This window comes from Microcebus murinus, chromosome 1 (assembly GCF_040939455.1).
Source record: "Microcebus murinus isolate Inina chromosome 1, M.murinus_Inina_mat1.0, whole genome shotgun sequence".
NCBI classification, from domain to species: Eukaryota; Metazoa; Chordata; class Mammalia; order Primates; family Cheirogaleidae; genus Microcebus; species Microcebus murinus.
This window is the reverse complement of record NC_134104.1, coordinates 124,444,999-124,462,140: the sequence shown is the minus strand read 5'-3', so window position 1 is coordinate 124,462,140 and position 17,142 is coordinate 124,444,999. Positions and strand designations below refer to the sequence as shown.

Here is a 17,142-nt window from a genome sequence, read left to right as displayed (position 1 = left end):
TCATCCTTTTTGTGGCTGAATACTATTCCATTGTGTATATACACTACATTTTTTTTTTTTTATTTGAGACAAAGTCTCGCTTTGTTGCCTAGGCTAGATCAAGTGCCATGGTGTCAGCCTAGCTCACAGCAACCTCAAACTCCTGGGCTCAAGCAATCCTGCTGCCTCAGCCTCCCAAGTAGCTGGCACTACAGGCATACACCACCATGCCTGCCTAATTTTTTCTATATATATTAGTTGGTCAATTAATTTGTTTCTATTTATAGTAGAGATGGGGTCTCCCTCTTGCTCAGGCTGGTTTCGAACTCCTGAGCTCAAATGATCCTCCCACCTCGGCCTCTCAGAGTGCTAGGATTACAGGCGTGAGCCACCGTGCCTGGCCATTTTCTTTATTCATTCATCTGTGATTTTATATCTTGGCTATTGTGAATAATGCTGCAATAATCATGGGAGTGCAGGTATCTCTTCAACGTACTGATTTCCTTTCTTTTGGATATACACCCAGTAGTGGGATTGCTGGATCCTATGGTAGCTCTATTTTTAGTTTTTTGAGGAACCTCCATACTATTTTCCACAATGGCTACACTAATTTACATTTCCACAAACACTGTATGAGTTATCTTTTTTCTGCATGCTTACCAACATTAGTTATGTTTTGTCATTTTGATAATAGCTATTCTAACTGGGGTGAGATGATATCTTATTGTGGTTTTGATTTACATTTCCCTGATGATTAGTGATGTTGAACATTTTTTCACGTACTTGACCATTTGTATGTCGTCTTTTGAGAAATGTCTGTTCAGATTCTTTGTCCATTTTTAAATCAGATTATTTGGGGATTTTTTAAGTTGCTTTTTGAACTCTTGAGTTATTTGAGTTCCTTGTATTTTCTGGATATTTTGTCTGGTAAATAGTTTGTAAATATTTTATTCCATTCTACAGCTTGTCTCTTTACTCTGTTGATTATTTTCTTTGCTATGCAGAAACTTTTTAGATTGGTTAGTCCCATTTGTTTGTTTTTGTTGCCTGTACTTTTGAAATCTTACCCATACAATATTTGCCTAGACCAATGTCCTGAAGCATTTTCTGTAAGTTTTCTTCTAGTGGTCTTATAGTTTTGAGTTTTACATTTAAGTCTTTAATCCATTTTATTTTTGTATGTGTTGAGAGATAGGGTCTAATTTTATTCTTCTTCATATGGATATCCAGTTTTCTCAGCACCATGTTGAAGAAGGTGTTCTTTCCCCAATGTATGTTCTTGGCCCCTTTGTTGCAAATCAGTTACCTATAAACATGTGTATTCATTTCTGGATTCTCTACTCTGTTTCATTGATTTATGTGTCTGTTTTTATACCAATACCATGCTGTTTGGACTACTATTGATTTGTAGTATATTTTTAAGTCAGCTAGAGTGATGCTTCCAGCTATGTCCTTTTTGCTCAGGATTGCTTTAGCTATTTGGGGTCCTTTGTGGTTTCATACAAATTTTGAGATTTTTTAAAATTTCTGTGAAGAATGTTATTGGTATTTTGATTGAAATTGCATTTAATATGTAGATTGCTTTTGGATATATGGTCATTTTAACAATATTAATTCTTTCAGTTTATAAGCATGGAATATCTTTCCATTTTGGGGTGTCCTTTATGATTTCTTTCATCAGTGTTTATAGATTTCATTGTAGAAATCTTTCACCTTTTTGGTTAAATTAATTCCAGGATTTTTAATAGCTATTCCAGGATATTTTTATAAGTGAGATTACTTTCTTGATTTCTTTTCAGCTAGCTCATTATTGGTATATAGAAATGCTGCTGATTTTTGTATGTCGATTTTGTATCCTGCAATTTTACTGAATTCATTTATCAGTTCTAACATTTTTTTTTGGTGGAATATTTAGGTTTTTCTATATATAAGATGTCTTCCACAAGGAGGGACAATTTGACTCCCTATTTTCCAGTTTGGATGTTCTTTATTTCTTTCTCTTATCTAATTGCTCTGGCTAGGACTTTCAGTCCTATGTTGAATAGGAGCGGTAAAAGTGGGTATCCCTGTCTTATTTTAGTTCTTAGAGGAAAAGCTTTCAGTTTTCAGCTTTTCCCAACTCATTATGATGTTAGCTGTGGGCTTATTATATATGCCTTTATTGTATTGAGTTATCTTCTTTCTATACCTAATTTGTTGGGATTTTTACCATGGAGGGATTTGGGATTTTATCAAATCCTGTTTCTGCATCTGTTGAATGATCATATGGGTTTATCCTTTATTCTGTCAATGTGGCTTATCATATTTATTGAGTTGTATATGTTGAACCATCCTTGTATCCCTGGGATAAATCCCACTAGATCATGGTATATTATCTTTATGATGTGCTGTTGGATTTGGTGGCTAGTATACTGTTGAGGATTTTTACATCTATGTTCATCTAGGATATGGGTCTGTAGTTTTCTTTTTGTGTTGTGTCCTCATCTGGTTTTGGTATTAGGATATGCTGACCTCATAGAATGAATTAGAAACAGTACCCTCCTCCATCCTCTTCAATTTTTTGGAATAGTTTATGATGAATTAGTGTTAGTTCCTCTTTAAAAGTTTGGCAAAATTCAGCAGTAAAACAATCCATTTTGGGGCTTTTTTATTGTGAGAATTTTATTACTGAATTACTCTTGCTACTCATTATTGGTATGTTTGGGTTTTCTATTTCTTTCTGGTTCACTCTTTGTAGGTTATATATGTCCAGAAATTTATCCATTCCCTCTAGGTTTTCCAACTTGTTGGCATACAGTTATTCATATGCTATGAACCTTTGTATTTCTGGTATCAGTTATAATTCCTCTTTTTTTGTTTTCTATTTTATTTATTTGGGTCTTCCTTGTTTTTTCCTCAACATAGCTAATGTTTTGTCAATTTTGTTTTTTTCAAAAAAATCACAACATTTCATTTTGTCAGTCATTTGTACTGTTTTTCTTTTGTCTCAATTTTGTTTATTTCTGCTCTAATTATTCCTTTCCTTCTACTAATTTTGTGTTTGGTTTGTCCTTGCTTTTCTATAGTGCAGTTTAAATCTATGTTTCATTGTTGACTTTCTGCCTAGATCACCTGTCCAATGCCTAATGTGGGGTATTGAAGTTCCCAACTATTATTATATTGGGGGGTCTTTCTCTCTCTTTAGTTCTAATAATATTTGCTATAAAGCGATATTTGTGGTGTTGGTTGAATGGATATTTACAATTGCTATGTCCTCTTGCTGAACTGACCCCTTTATCACGATATAATGATCTTCTTTGTCTCTTTTTATGTGTTTTGACTTAAAATTTATCTTGTTTGATGTAAGTAAGTACAGCTATTCCTGCACACTTTTGGTTTCTATTTGTGTGGAATACCTTTTTCCATTCCTTCACTTCCAATCTATTTGTGTCTTTACAGATGAAGTGAATTTCTTGTAGGTAACATACAATTGGGTCTGTTTTGTTTTTTTTTTTTAATCCATTCAGTCAGTGTATATCTTTTAATTGGGGAATTTAAACCATTTACACTTAAAGTTATCATTGATAAATGAGCATTTGCTGCTGTTATTTTGTCAATTTTTTCTTTTTTGATTGCTTTGTATATCCTTTGTTCCATTCTTCCTTTCTTATAATTTCTCTCTGCAGTTTGGTGGTTTTCAATAGTGATAATGTTTGCTTCCTTTCTCTCTCATTTGTGTAACTGCTCTACCAGGGATTTTATAATTTCCTGTGTTTTCATGATGGTTGATAGCGTTCTTTCACTTCCAGATATAGGACTCCCAAAGCATTTTTTGAAGGATGGCCTAGTGGTGATGAATTCCCTCAGTTTTTGCTTTCTGGGAAAGACTTTATTTCTTCTTCATTTCTGAAGAATAGCTTTGCTGGGTATAGTATTCTTGGTTAGCAGCCTTTTTTTCTTTAAGCACTTTGAATATATTATCCTATTCTTTCCTGGCCTGTAAAGTTTCTGTTGAGAAATCTGCTATTAGTCTGATTGAGATTTCCTTAAATGTGACTTGACACTTTTCTCTTGCTGTTTTTAGAATTCTCTCTGTCTTTGACTTTGACACTTTATACTATACCTTGGAGAGAACTGTTTTGAGTTGAAGCTATTTGGAGATCTTTGAGCTTCTTATATCTGGATGTCTATATAGCTTAAGTTTTCAGCTATTATTTTATTAAATACATTTTCTATGTTTTCACTCATCTCTTTTCCTTCTCAAACTTCAAAATGCAAATATTTGTTTAATAGTGTTCCATATTTCATGTAGGCTTTCTTCATTCTTTTTAATTTCTTTCTTTCTTTTTTTTTTTTTTTGCTTTTTTTTGGTCTGGTTTATTTCAAAAGACTTCAAGTTCAAAAACCCTTTCTTCTGTTTGATCTAGTCTTGTTGAAGCTCTTGATTATATTATTTGTTTCATTCATTGAATTCTTCAGTTTTAAGATGTTTGGTTCTTTTTTATGGTATCTTTTTTGTTGAATTTCTCATTCAGATCATGCATGAATTGTTTTCTTGATTTCCTCGTAATGTCTGTGTTCTCTTGCATTTCACTGAGTTTCCTTAAGATAATTGTTTGAATTCCTTTTCAGGTATTTCATACATTTCTTCTTCTTTGAGGTTTATTATGAAGAATTCTTGTGCTCCTTTGGAGGTGTCATGCTTCCTTTTTTCATGTTTCTTGTTTCCCTACATTGATAACTATGTATCTGGTGTAACAATTGGTTCTTCCAATTTTATGGAGTAGCATTGACAAAGACTTTTTTCCTACAGATCTATAGTGTCAGTTGGGTAGAGTGCTCTGGCTTTAGTTCTGGGTGAGGGCACTAGTGTAGTTGCCATATGATTTCTTCAGCTGTAATCAATGTCAGTGGTATCTGTGAGTTCCTCAGTGGCTTAAATTATAGTTGTTTGTGGAAACTGTGGGGCAGCTTTGCTGGATGGGGATGCCAGTGGGTTGGTTTTTGGGCCCCTGGGCAGCACATGAGTGCATGGTGGCCCTACTGCTGCAGTAGGCAGGCCAGGTTGCCAATGATAGTGGCAGTGGCCTTGGGCAGACTGGTCCTTGGGCACCTAGTCAGCATGGTGGTAGTGGTGGGCCCTGAGTGGGCCATTCCTTGGGTCTTTGAGTGGTACATGTAGGTGCTGGAGGTGGCCAGGAATGAATGTTTTAGGATCGATCATCATGTTAGTGATAAAATACTTTATCATTTGGAATATGACAGAGAGTTCCCTCAATGTCCTCAAAGGGCCTGACATCATTTTTAGTTTGTAAGCTTTCCATTAAATATTCCATATTGGGACACTGCTCATTTAGAATACCAATATTTCTATTAGTTGATGTAGCAGTTTCTTAGAAAACAGTTTTGCATTCAGTTGTTTGAATTGGGGGCTGACTGGGCCAGTTCAAGTTCCAAAATTTCATTTTAGCTTATTTGTTTCTAACACGTAGAAAACTTCTCCCCAAACCCCCATTTTTCTAATTCCCCCAAAGATAGGACATTTGGCAATATCAGATTTTTAAAATATCTTATAACGTAGGCTACACGAATATTACCTTTTATAACCAAGAAAGGAAAAATAAAGTTGCCTGAAGGCATACTGTTAATGCTTCTAATCTAATTTTCTACCTGATCTAATTCTTTCCTGCCAATTTGCAGTTCCTTTTTTCTATCATCTATCTCACAAGACATATTGCTAAATTTTCATTCCATCTTTTCCATTATCTGTCTTACAAATAAACCATCTCCTTGATATGGCTTCTATATTTTATGTTGTATGCTTAATGAGAGTAGTGGTCTGTTTGCATGATTGTTCAGGGCTAAACTTCAGGATCCTTATAAAGCCTTTGGCTGTTTCTGTGTCATGTATCTCCCTCTCTATTTTATTATCATAATGGCTTTTTTTTTTTTTTTTTTGCCTTTTTCCTCATTTATTCTCACAATAGGAAGCACAGTGGAGAGAGATGATTTCTGCAGGGGGCCTGTAAGAACATGGGACAAGTTCAAGCAAAGATGCAAGCTTTGCAAAAAATATCTTACTTCTAGAAAATGTTGGGGTGGAAAATTTTTAAGTGCAAAAATGTGCCACTTTAGAGGTATAGGAAACACAACCTTTCCCCAAGCTCTACTCAGACCCCAGTGTGCAGCAGGATAAAGGGATTGAAAATGTTTCTGATATGAAATTGAGAAAGCATTTAAATGGATGGAGGAGGCCTAGGCTATTAAACACAGCTAGTGGCTGCAGAAAGGAGATAGAATTCATCCTATAGCTTCAACTATTTGTGACAACCAACGGTCAGCAAAGCTTTCAAAGTTGGTAGAAGATACTGGCCAGTGGCAATTTAACTTACTTAGCTAGTCTAAGGCCTGTTGGTTATACATAGCTTCTTAGCTGTCTTGTCCAGGAATTAAGAGTAAATTCCTTGATCCCTAAGGTAGTGACTGAAGATGGTGCTGGTGAGTACAGTAAGTACTTAATATCATCGATAGGTTTGTGGAAACTGACTTTAGGTAAAGCAATGTATAATGAAACCAATTTTACCATAGGCTAATTGATATAAATAGTCAAGTTCCCATGGCATATTTCTAGTAACAAAAACATCACCAAACTTCTAAATAAAGACCAAAACACTTCTAATATTAAACATTGAAAAAAATGTGATATATTCATACATTTAAGAAAGATGAATAGGCTGGGCACAGTGGCTCACACCGGTAATCCTAGCACTCTGGGAGGCCAAGGTGGGAGGATAATTGAGCTCAGGAGTTAGAAACCAGCCTGAGCAAGAGCAAGACCTCATCTCTACTAAAAATAGAAAGAAATTAATTGGTCAACTAAAAATATATAGAAAAAATTAGCTGGACATGGTGGTGCATGCCTGTAATCCCAGCTACCCAGGAGGCTGAGGCAGGAGGATCACTTGAGCCCAGGAGTTAGAGGTTGCTGTGAGCTAGGCTGATGCCATGGTACTCTAGCCCAGGAGACTCTGTCTCAAAAACAAACAAACAAACAAACAAAAAACAAAACAAAACAAAAAAGAAAGAAAGATGACTAAAAATAAGTAAGACAATTATTTACCCAATTATTCCAGTTTAGGGTTGTGAGTGGCTGAAGCCTATCTCAGCAGCTCAAGGTACAAGGTGGGAACTAATCCTGGATGGGATAAAATTCTAACAGAGGGTGAACTCACACACATACCTACACTCATTCCTACTAGGAAGATTTAGACATAACAATTATCCTAATGTGCATGTCTTTGGGATGTGACAAGAAACTGAGAAAACCCATGCAGACAAGGGCAGAACATGCAAACAACAGAGTTTTCCAGGCCAGGAATCAATTTTCTTTTTCTCATCAACATTATAACAAATCAACATTGAAAGAAATGATGTTATTTGAAGACCTGCTGTATAGTGCTTTCAGTTTCGTCAGGCATTGAAATACATGCCATTAAAATCCAAAGCACAGGCCGGGCGCTGTGGCTCACGCCTGTAATCCTAGCTCTTGGGAGGCCGAGGCGGGCGGATTGCTCAAGGTCAGGAGTTCAAAACCAGCCTGAGCAAGAGCGAGACCCCGTCTCTACTATAAATAGAAAGAAATTAATTGGCCAACTGATATATATATAAAAAATTAGCCGGGCATGGTGGCGCATGCCTGTAGTCCCAGCTACTCGGGAGGCTGAGGCAGAAGGATCACTCAAGCCCAGGAGTTTGAGGTTGCTGTGAGCTAGGCTGACGCCACGGCACTCACTCTAGCCTGGACAACAAAGCGAGACTCTGTCTCAAAAAAAAAAAAAAAAAAAAAGAAATCCAAAGCACAGGCTCAGCTGAAATTTCCCACATTCATGGAAGCAACCACCTCAACATATTATCTTTTAATTTCAAATGGTGACCTGGGCTCAAAATCTGAGTGTACAATTTATTTGCTCTAGGCAGTGCTCAATATTGCAATCATTAGGACTTACTGTCATTCAGATCACATTGTCCTAGTTAACCCCTTTGTGATTTTTGGAAACATATGTTCATTTGTAAACATCTTAGAATCCCTTAATTCCTCTTTGCTTTCCAGGAAACCAGAAGCATGTATTTTAATTTGATCATAGGAAAAAAGTAGCAAAGTCAAAGACAGGATTATATTTATCTATTCAACAACAAATACTTATTTAAGAGACTACTTTCCAGATCACCCATTTATTCAATAAGTCTTCACTACACATATATTACAGTCAAATGTTTTGGGGAAAGAGATGAATTGGCAAGTTTGGAAACTTGTCAGAATGATATCTCTTAAATGGGTACATTTATATGTCAAAATAAATCTTGAGGTGTATATAATTTGGAATATCTTTTTTTTTTTTTTTTTTTTTTTTTACAAAAAATAGCTGTTACAATCTAGGACTATACATTTTTTTGTTCCCCCCAAAAATCTATAATATAAATTTATTGATTTTGTATAGAAGATTTTACACACACACACACACACACACACACAGAGTTTCAGAATGTTGTGGGGTACAAATGCTTTGGTTACATAAATTGTTTTCGTACAGTTTGAGTCAAGACTGTTAAGTGTGCCCATCCTCCAGAGAGTGTGCACTGTACTGGTTAGGTGTGAATTTACCCACCTCTTCCTCCCCCTGCCCACCTGCTTGATTTCTGATGAATGTGTTTCCATATGTGCACATCAGTGTTGACTGATTAGTTCCAATGTAAAGGTGAGTACATGTATTGTTTGTTTTTCCATTCTTGTGATACTTCACTTAGAAGAATGATCTCCAGTTCCATCCAGGTTAATACAAGAGGTCACCATTTTTTATGGCTGAGTAGAGTAGTACTCCATGGCATATATATACCACATATTAATTCACTCATGTATTAATGGGCACTTGGGTTGTTTCCACATCTTTGCAATGGTGAATTGTGCTGTTATAAGCATTAGAGTGTAAGTGTCTTTTTTTCCCCTTTGGGTAAATACCCCATAGTGGGATTGCTGGATCAAATGGTAGTTCTACTTTTAGTTCTTTGAAGGATCTCCACACTATTTTCTATAGAGGTTGTACTAGTTTGCAGTCCCACCAACAGTGTATGAGTGCTCCTATTTCTCCACATCCACACCAGCATTTGCTGTTTTTGCCCTTTATGATAAAAGGCATTCTCACTGGCATTAAGTGATAGCCCATTGTGGTTTCAATTTGCACTTCTCTGATAATTAGAGACGTTGAACATTTTTTCATGTTTGTTGGCCATTAGTCTATCTTCTTTTGAAAAGCTTCTGTTCATGTCCTTTGTCCACCTTTTGATGGGGTTGATTTTTTTCTTGCTGATTTGCTTGAGTTCTTTACAGATTCTAGTTACCAGCCTTTTATCAGATGTACAGCATGCAAATATTTTCTCCCATTCTGTAGACTGTTCTAATGATTGTTTCCTTGGCTATGCAGAATCTTTTAAATTTGATCAGGTCCCATTTATTAATTTTTGTTGTTGCTGTGATTGCTTTTGGGGTCTTCTTCATAAATTCTTTGCCTCGGCCAATGTCTTGAAGAGTTTTTCCAACATTTTCTTCTAGAATTATTATAGTTTCATGCCTTAGGTTTAAGTCTGTTATCCACTGTGAGTTGACTTTTTTGAGTAGTGAGAGGTGAGGATCCTGTTTCAGTCTTCTACATGTGGCTATCCATTTTTCCTAGCACCGTTTATTGAATATTCTTTTCCCCAGTGTATGTTTTTGTCTGCTTTGTCAAAGATCAGATGGCAATGTGAGGATGGTTTTATATTTGGATAATCTGTTCTAATCCATTGGTCTATGTCCCTGTTCTTTTGCCAGTACCATGCTGTTTTGATTACTCTAGTCTTGTAGGAAAGCTTGAAGTCTGATAAATTGATGCCTCCCAATTTGTTCTTTTTGCTTAAGTTTGCTTTGGCTATACAGGGTCCTCTTCTCTGGTACCATATGAAGCATAGAATTATTTTTTTCTAGATCTACAAAAAAGGATGTTGGTATTTTAATAGGGATTGCATTGAATGTATAGATCACTTTGGGTAGTATAGACATTTTAACAATGTTCATTCTGCCAATCCATGAGCATGGTATGTTTTTCCATCTGTTTATGTCCTTAATTGGAATATTGTATATCTGTTTTCCATGGAAATAATGAATTCCAGAATTGATACTTGGACATGGGACTCACATTCACTTTGCTCCTCCTCTTTCCCTTTCTTATTCTCAGCTACACCCAATCCACCCTCACCTTCAATCCAGTATGTTGGTAGTATATACCAAAGATCCCAAATGCTACCACAGGCTTAGAAGCTGTTGAATGGGGAAACTGAGTACTACTCAAAATAAACTTATTTAAAATAAAGAGTATACTTTAAATTTTCTACTTTAATTTCTTCTGCTCAGTTTCATTAAATATTTCATGTTTAGAATGTTATTAGTTATGGAAGAGGCTATGGAATTTTGTGGGTACTAAAAGATTTGTAGAGTTCATGGGAATCTGTGTGTTATTAAAACCAATGAAACACAGGTAGCTCATTATTTGAGTCCTTCAATTTTTTTTTTTTCTGAGACAGAGTCTCGCTTTGTTGCCCAGGCTAGAGTGAGTGCCGTGGCATCAGCCTAGCTCACAGCAACCTCAAACTCCTGGGCTCAAGCAATCCTCCTGCCTCAGCCTCCCAAGTAGCTGGGACTACAGGCATTCGCCACCATGCCCGGCTAATTTTTTGTATATATATTAGTTGGCCAATTAATTTCTTTCTATTTATAGTAGAGACGGGGTCTCGCTCTTGCTCAGGCTGGTTTCGAACTCCTGACCTCGAGCAATCCGCCCGCCTCGGCCTCCCAGAGAGCTAGGATTACAGGCGTGAGCCACCGCGCCCGGCCGAGTCCTTCAATTTTTATTCTTTATTTTATCCAACTTTTACTCTTCCAACAGTGCTAAAACATGGAACTAGGTATATTTATAGCAATTTTGGTAGATGGTTGGTAGACACTGATTTCATATGACTCTGTGCAATAAGACTATATCTCCCTGAACTTGACACTTAGCATGTCCTTTATCCTGTAAGAATAAAAATACTTCTGTCGTTCTGTTGGAATAGGTTAGCTTATAAAAATAAAGTGTTGCATCTTTATATGTTTTTCAAATGTCCAACTTAAAAAAATAAAATGACAATTTCTTTTCTAGCAGGTAGGTAAAATTCTTTAACTATTAACCTCTGGTACTTTAAACAATATTAAAACAGCCTTTAAAAGAAGACATCAATTAATTGAAGAACACTTTTAAAGTAATCTTTTCCAAGTTTTAGTTTTTAAATCCTGAAGGACTACATAGTCCTTTCTTACCCAGGTTTATAAAAACGCCAGTCACCAAATTTGATATTAGAAACAAGATGCCTCCCGTCCTCTGTGGAATAAAGCACAGTATAAATGCAACTAGAGCATTATGACCATTCTTCCTCGATCTTTCCCATTTGTAACATTTCTCCCAAGCAGATAAACCTGACAAATTTCCTTTTATTGCTCACATGACCACTTTTTGCATCAGATACATCTAATTTTGTAGGTTAAGTATTTAGAACCAATAAAATAAGAGGAAAGTTGCATATACTGTGTTTCATTGCCATCACTCTCATTCTAGCTAGCTAATATTCCAGGCATGTTCTTGTTTCTCTGTATAATAATTTTATACTTTTGTAGTGCTTAAAATTTACAACCTGTATTACTCAGATTCTTACAACAATCTTATCAGGGAAAGAAAGTGTGTGTATGAATATATATATGTGTGTGTGTGTATATATATATATATGTATCTGTGTAAAAATATTTAGTCATCCCTCAAGAGATTGGTTCTAGAATCCCTCTGGACATCAAAATCCATGGATATTCAAGTCTGTCAAAAATGGTGTATTGGTATATAAACTATGCACATCTTTCCATATACTTTAAATCATCTCTAGATTACAATATTTAATACAATATAAATGCTATGTAAATAGTTGTTACACTATTACATGGTGCATGTTTTAAAAAGATGTATCATTTTTCATTGTTCTATTGTTATTTTTTATTACTTTCTTCAAATATTTATGGTCTATAGTTGGTTGACTCCAGATTTGAAACCTTCAGATATGGAGGACCTACTGTATACACATGATTTACATCTATGGTGCACATATATTTTTGTTTCCTTCCCTTAAAATGAGGAGGTGAGGATGACTACACAACAGTCTCATGGGAGGTTAGCTGGTCTAAGATGGTGGGAGAACAAAAAGGGCTTCTTAACATTATGGCCCAAGCACTTCCCACTGCTTTGGCTTGAATAATGATAATAAATGCTATCTTTCATGTACAATATATATATATAACAAATGCTATCTTTCATATACAGAGGAAGTCAAAGTTGGTACTAGTGATATTGGCTAGCTTGGTGGGGAAGGTATTCATTCAGGTACAGAATAGAGAATCACACCATAGAGAGATATGTTGATGAGGTACCAGCTAAGTGGTTCTTTCAATCAGCTATCATTTTGAGCTCTCTGATGCTCCCAAGCCTAGGAATTTGTGAGATGAATGATAGTGGATTAAGAATTAAGTATGTAAGAATTCTTCTTGGCAAACCTGGTCTTATCCAGTTTATCTTTTGGCTTAGCAATAGAAACAATGGCTTTCACAATTTAGGCAACCACAAGTAAAATTTCAGTTTAAGTCACTTTAAGTATAAACCGTGGAGTTATAAATCCTTGGGGGAGTTAATTATGGATTCAGTTTTAATGCTACAGTATTGCAGTACACAATAGGTAATTATGAAAAGTTGCTGTTGATAAAATGTTGCAGGTAATTAAAGCGATCTGATATCAAATTCTGTACAAAACAATTACCTTCTATTTTGTATGTCCATATGTTAATGCCAAATAGCATTTATATTGTATAATGCACCTTAAGTTGCTTTTTTGTTTTTAATATGATGCTGTTGTTTCAAGGTTCAACAAATAAATTCACTAATAACCATTACAAATTGATTACAACATTGAACAAGAGACAGCACTTTCATTGTACAAATCATAGGCTTCTGCCACTGTGCAAACATCACTTAGCATGCAAGCGTGAGGTGGATCATAGACAGTAACATAGATTTCTATCAGGCAGAAATCTACTTGATAGTGATTTTTATGAGTTTATCTTTAAAAAGTGATCTTGCTGAATAACAGCTCAATATTTCTTAAAAGAAAGGTAAATATAGAAAGCTGTCCAGAATTTTTGATCCTCCACTACTAGTTCCACCTACCCGGTCAGATGGTCAACGTAAGGTTAGAAAGCATATTGGGATATGTTACAGGACCTGAGATCGGGGACAAATTTGTTATGGGAGTGTTGATGGAGAAAAATACTTCCAGCATAAATGGGAGTTTTCATTTGATCTGCCTAGAGTTCTTCGGAGGATGCGCAAGAACTCAGCAGGTGTAGCCCTGCCCTCTAGTGGATGTGGGTGCGAGAAGACATCGGCTTCAATGTCTGCTCTGTCTGGCTTACCAAGGCTAATTAAAACCAATCGTCCATTAAAAAGCAATTATTAGGGGTCTGGGTGATGTACTGAGCAAGTGAAAGGTTCACATGGGAAAAGACATAGCCAGTGGCCAAAGAAGTACCCGTTCTTTGGCTCCAATCAGTGGACGATTGGCGTCTAGTTGCATTCCAGCCTCTCCCCAGTTCCTTAACACTTGAAGCAAATGAAAAAGATTAGTTTTCCCTCCAGCTCTCTAAGGCTGAACCTTGCCCCCTGATTACACACAGGAACTGAAGCACACCCCTTACTGGGACAGAATTTTGGGAAGTCGCCCGGCGATGACCAGCTGTCGCAAGAAATGTGAAGTAGCCAGAGCTGGGGTTTGCAAGTGGGTGTGCAAGACTCAGAAGGCTGCTCACGGTGTCCCATTCCCTGGCAGGAACACTGGCGCCTGCCTGCGCTCGTCCCCTCCATCGGCTGCCCTCGCGTCGCCCGCCGAGATTGTGACGGCCGCCCTGACGGGAGGGGCTTCCCCTGTGGACTTAGTAGAGCGCGCTAAAACGCCTCGGGGACAGCGGCCATGACTGTGTTGGTCAGCTTGGCCCGATCCCACGGCCGCCTCATGGGAATCAGTGGCCAACGAGGGGCGCGGGCATTGGTCCGACCCTCGCGCCCGGTGGGTGTGTAAAAGCGGACGGGTACCATCGCGAGGGTCAGCGAGGGGCGGCCACAGGGCAGGCAGGGACGGGTCGGGCCGCCAACCCGGCGCACCCTCCTACCGGACTTCTCAGTTCCCAAAGAGCGCCCATGCGGGGACGAAGGCTCTACCTTCATTTCATTTCCGCCTTCCCCGCCCGTGAGTGCGAATGCGCCTGCGCGCGCGCCTCTCGCAGCGGAAGTAGTAGCGACAAAGCTCGGTGCACGGCGGGCCCGGAGAGTGGGGCGCGCCGGGGCGGGGGGCGGCGGGCGGCGGGGAGGGGCGGAGCGCAGGAGCCGGAGGCAGGAGCAGACCAGCGCGGCCGCGCCGAGCCGAACTGGCCGGGCCGAGCCGAGCGTGACGGTCCCCTCACCTCCTCTCCTTTCCCCTCCCCGCCCGCCCTCCTGCTCACTACTTCTCTCGACGCGAGCAGGCTCCCGCCTTGCGCCGCCGCCCCGCGAGCGGCTCCTTTTCGCCCGAGGCGCGCGGGGCGTCCCCGCGAGCTCCGCGGGTGAGTCCCCGCAGCCTGGAGGAGGGGCAGGGTCTGGATCTTTGAGAGGGTACCTGTATTACCTCTTGCCCCCATTTCCAGAAACTTCCACGTCCTGAAGGAAGGGGGCGTCCGGGGATACCCCGGCTGGGGGTTGTCTCTAGGGCGCCGCCCGGCTGGCATGAGCTGGGGACGTTGCGGGCAGCGAGCGGGCGGGTGCGGGTTCTGGGGGCTCCCGAGGTGGCGGCTGGGCGGGGTACTCCCTTACCCTTTCTCTCGTCAGCGCCGCTTCTCCTGGTTTCTCTTGCAGATGCTGCTGCTAGGGGTGGTGGGAGCAGCCGTGGGACGCGTGGCCGGGAACGGGGGTGACAGCCTGGGATTCCGGGGGCTTCTCTTCCTTGTCCTCCTTCCTCTCTATTCCCAGTGTGGCTGTGACTGACACTAAAGACTTTGTAGCCATCAACCAGAGTGCAGTTTCGATGGAAAATGAAGGTAAAGGCCCCTGGCAGACGGGTTGCAACGCGGAGTTGAGGGTGTGGTGGTTTGTTTTTAAGTTGTCTTTTTTTCTACCTTTTTATTTTATTTTATTTTGCATGTGAGGTGTCCAAGGATTTGCTTGCTTAGGGTATCCAGCTTTTATTTTGGTCACATGGGGAATTTCGGGGATTAAGGTTCTGTGGGTGACTGAGCTTGATTCTGCTTTTCTCAGAAATTCCTGCTTTCTTTAGCTTAGGAGATGGAAGGGAAGTTTTCATTTCACATAGCATCTATGCATTTGAAATGAAAGCTATTTGAAAGGAATCACCCGAGGGGAAGTGGAAAGGGGGCAGTGGGATGGACTGCATCTGTGTATATTTCCATATCAAGCCTTGATATGGTGTGTGACTAGATTAATTTATAAGAAAAAATTATTTTTAATTATCTCTAGCTTTGGGGAAAAAAAGCTCATTGTTTTTCAGTTCACAAACGCCTCTGAATTTAATGAAATATTTTGAAGTCATTTTCTTTCTTAAAGTTCTACCCTATTTCAAAACATCATTTAGGAGGTTGACAGTGAAACCTGTTTGTTCAGTGTACACTTTGAACGCCTTATACTGTCATTCACATGTTACTTGATTCCTTTGTCCTCATTAAAATATTTAATGCTTTTCCTACACAGCACTGATTTATTTTTTTAAAACTGCTGAATAGCTCAGTAAATGATTTTTTTTCCTTCCTGAAATAACCACACTTATTCTTTGGACTGACTTCTGACTTGTGTGCAATCATCCTTTTTTTCCCCCCTAGCTTTAACCAGGCTGCAAGATTCGATAAAAGATTCTTAAGAAATTACAGTTTTTAAAATCTATATGTGGTACAAAGGAGCTGCAGTTGGGCTTGGTGGTTGCATCTAAATTTTTTTACCCCATTGTTGAGAATGTAAGCTTGATATGTCTAAGGACTAGTAATTTTAAAGTAGATGTTTCTTATAGATGCAGTAATCTCTTTTGCAAGCTGAGACTTCAGGGATATGGAGGAAATATGATGAGAGGCATGATTATATTTTCCAATTTTACTCTAGATGGATAATTGGTGGAAGACATTTTCTGAAATGCAAAAGTGTAACTGCAGAGGAGTTATACTGTCTAATTGGGTCTTGAGAAACATTTGAAAGCAGTAATGTTTTTGTTTGGTAGTATGGAAAATCACTTTTCTGAGCTTTTTTCCTCTCTTAGTTTATAGATCTAAGAAAGGCAAATCCATTCTGCATGAGACAAAATTAAATGCTTTCATATACCTCTAAAACTTAATGGATGTTTGTGAACTTATTTTCAAAATGTTACCAGATTTAAAAGAGAGTAGCCAAAAGTAGATGGATTCTTAAATGTTGCTTTTGTTTTTTGATCTCTTAGGAAGAAGAGCATGAGTAATAATGCTGATTCTCATTATCTCCTGAAGTGGGAGGGGGTGTTTGATTGTGTTTGTTTTTTTATGGCCAAATATGATGATGTGGCTTCAAAGTAAAAGATTTTACAATTTTTAAAAACTTGTGGGGTTTTCTGTCTTATTATTCTTGACCATCAAGAGACCGTTTTTGCTAATTTCTAACTACCATAACATGTTTTTTCCTTTTTTCATATTTGAACATTTTTAAGAAGAACCTGTATATGGCTTAGAAATTTTCAAAGTCTTTGACCGTCTTAAAATACATGGATTGATATCTGTGTCTTTTTATAGTTCATTTGCCTTTTTATGCATCCTTCTTTGACATGGTATAGTATTAATCTTTTAGAGGTGTGAAACAAAAATGGATTCAAGCCTTGTCTTGAGTCAAGTGTCTTATCTTGAACTACTTAAAGCTGTGTGATTTTAGGCAAATTACACACTTTTGAGCCTCTATTTTCTTATCTATAAATTGGGATTGATAATGTTTAGTTTACAGAGTTGAGAGGATTAAATGAAAAACCCTG

The 17,142-nt window shown here is 38.3% G+C and overlaps 1 protein-coding gene across 3 annotated transcripts in view; it reads left to right on the top strand.

Annotated features, from left to right (window-relative positions):
* The window catches only part of ATP2C1 (ATPase secretory pathway Ca2+ transporting 1), a 144,813-nt gene that overhangs the window by 19,182 nt on the left and 108,489 nt on the right, over window positions 1-17,142 (top strand). The window contains exons 1-2 of one of the 3 annotated variants that reach the window (XM_012766897.3): window positions 14,435-14,713; window positions 15,003-15,184. The exons of 1 other annotated variant lie outside the window; for it this stretch is intronic. In XM_012766897.3, the coding sequence (XP_012622351.1) occupies window positions 15,179-15,184 (6 nt within the window). In that variant the 5' untranslated portion in view covers window positions 14,435-14,713; window positions 15,003-15,178. Of the gene's footprint in view, window positions 1-14,433; window positions 14,714-15,002; window positions 15,185-17,142 lie in introns of those variants that run through there. One more of the 3 variants, XM_076005372.1, reaches the window with a different exon arrangement.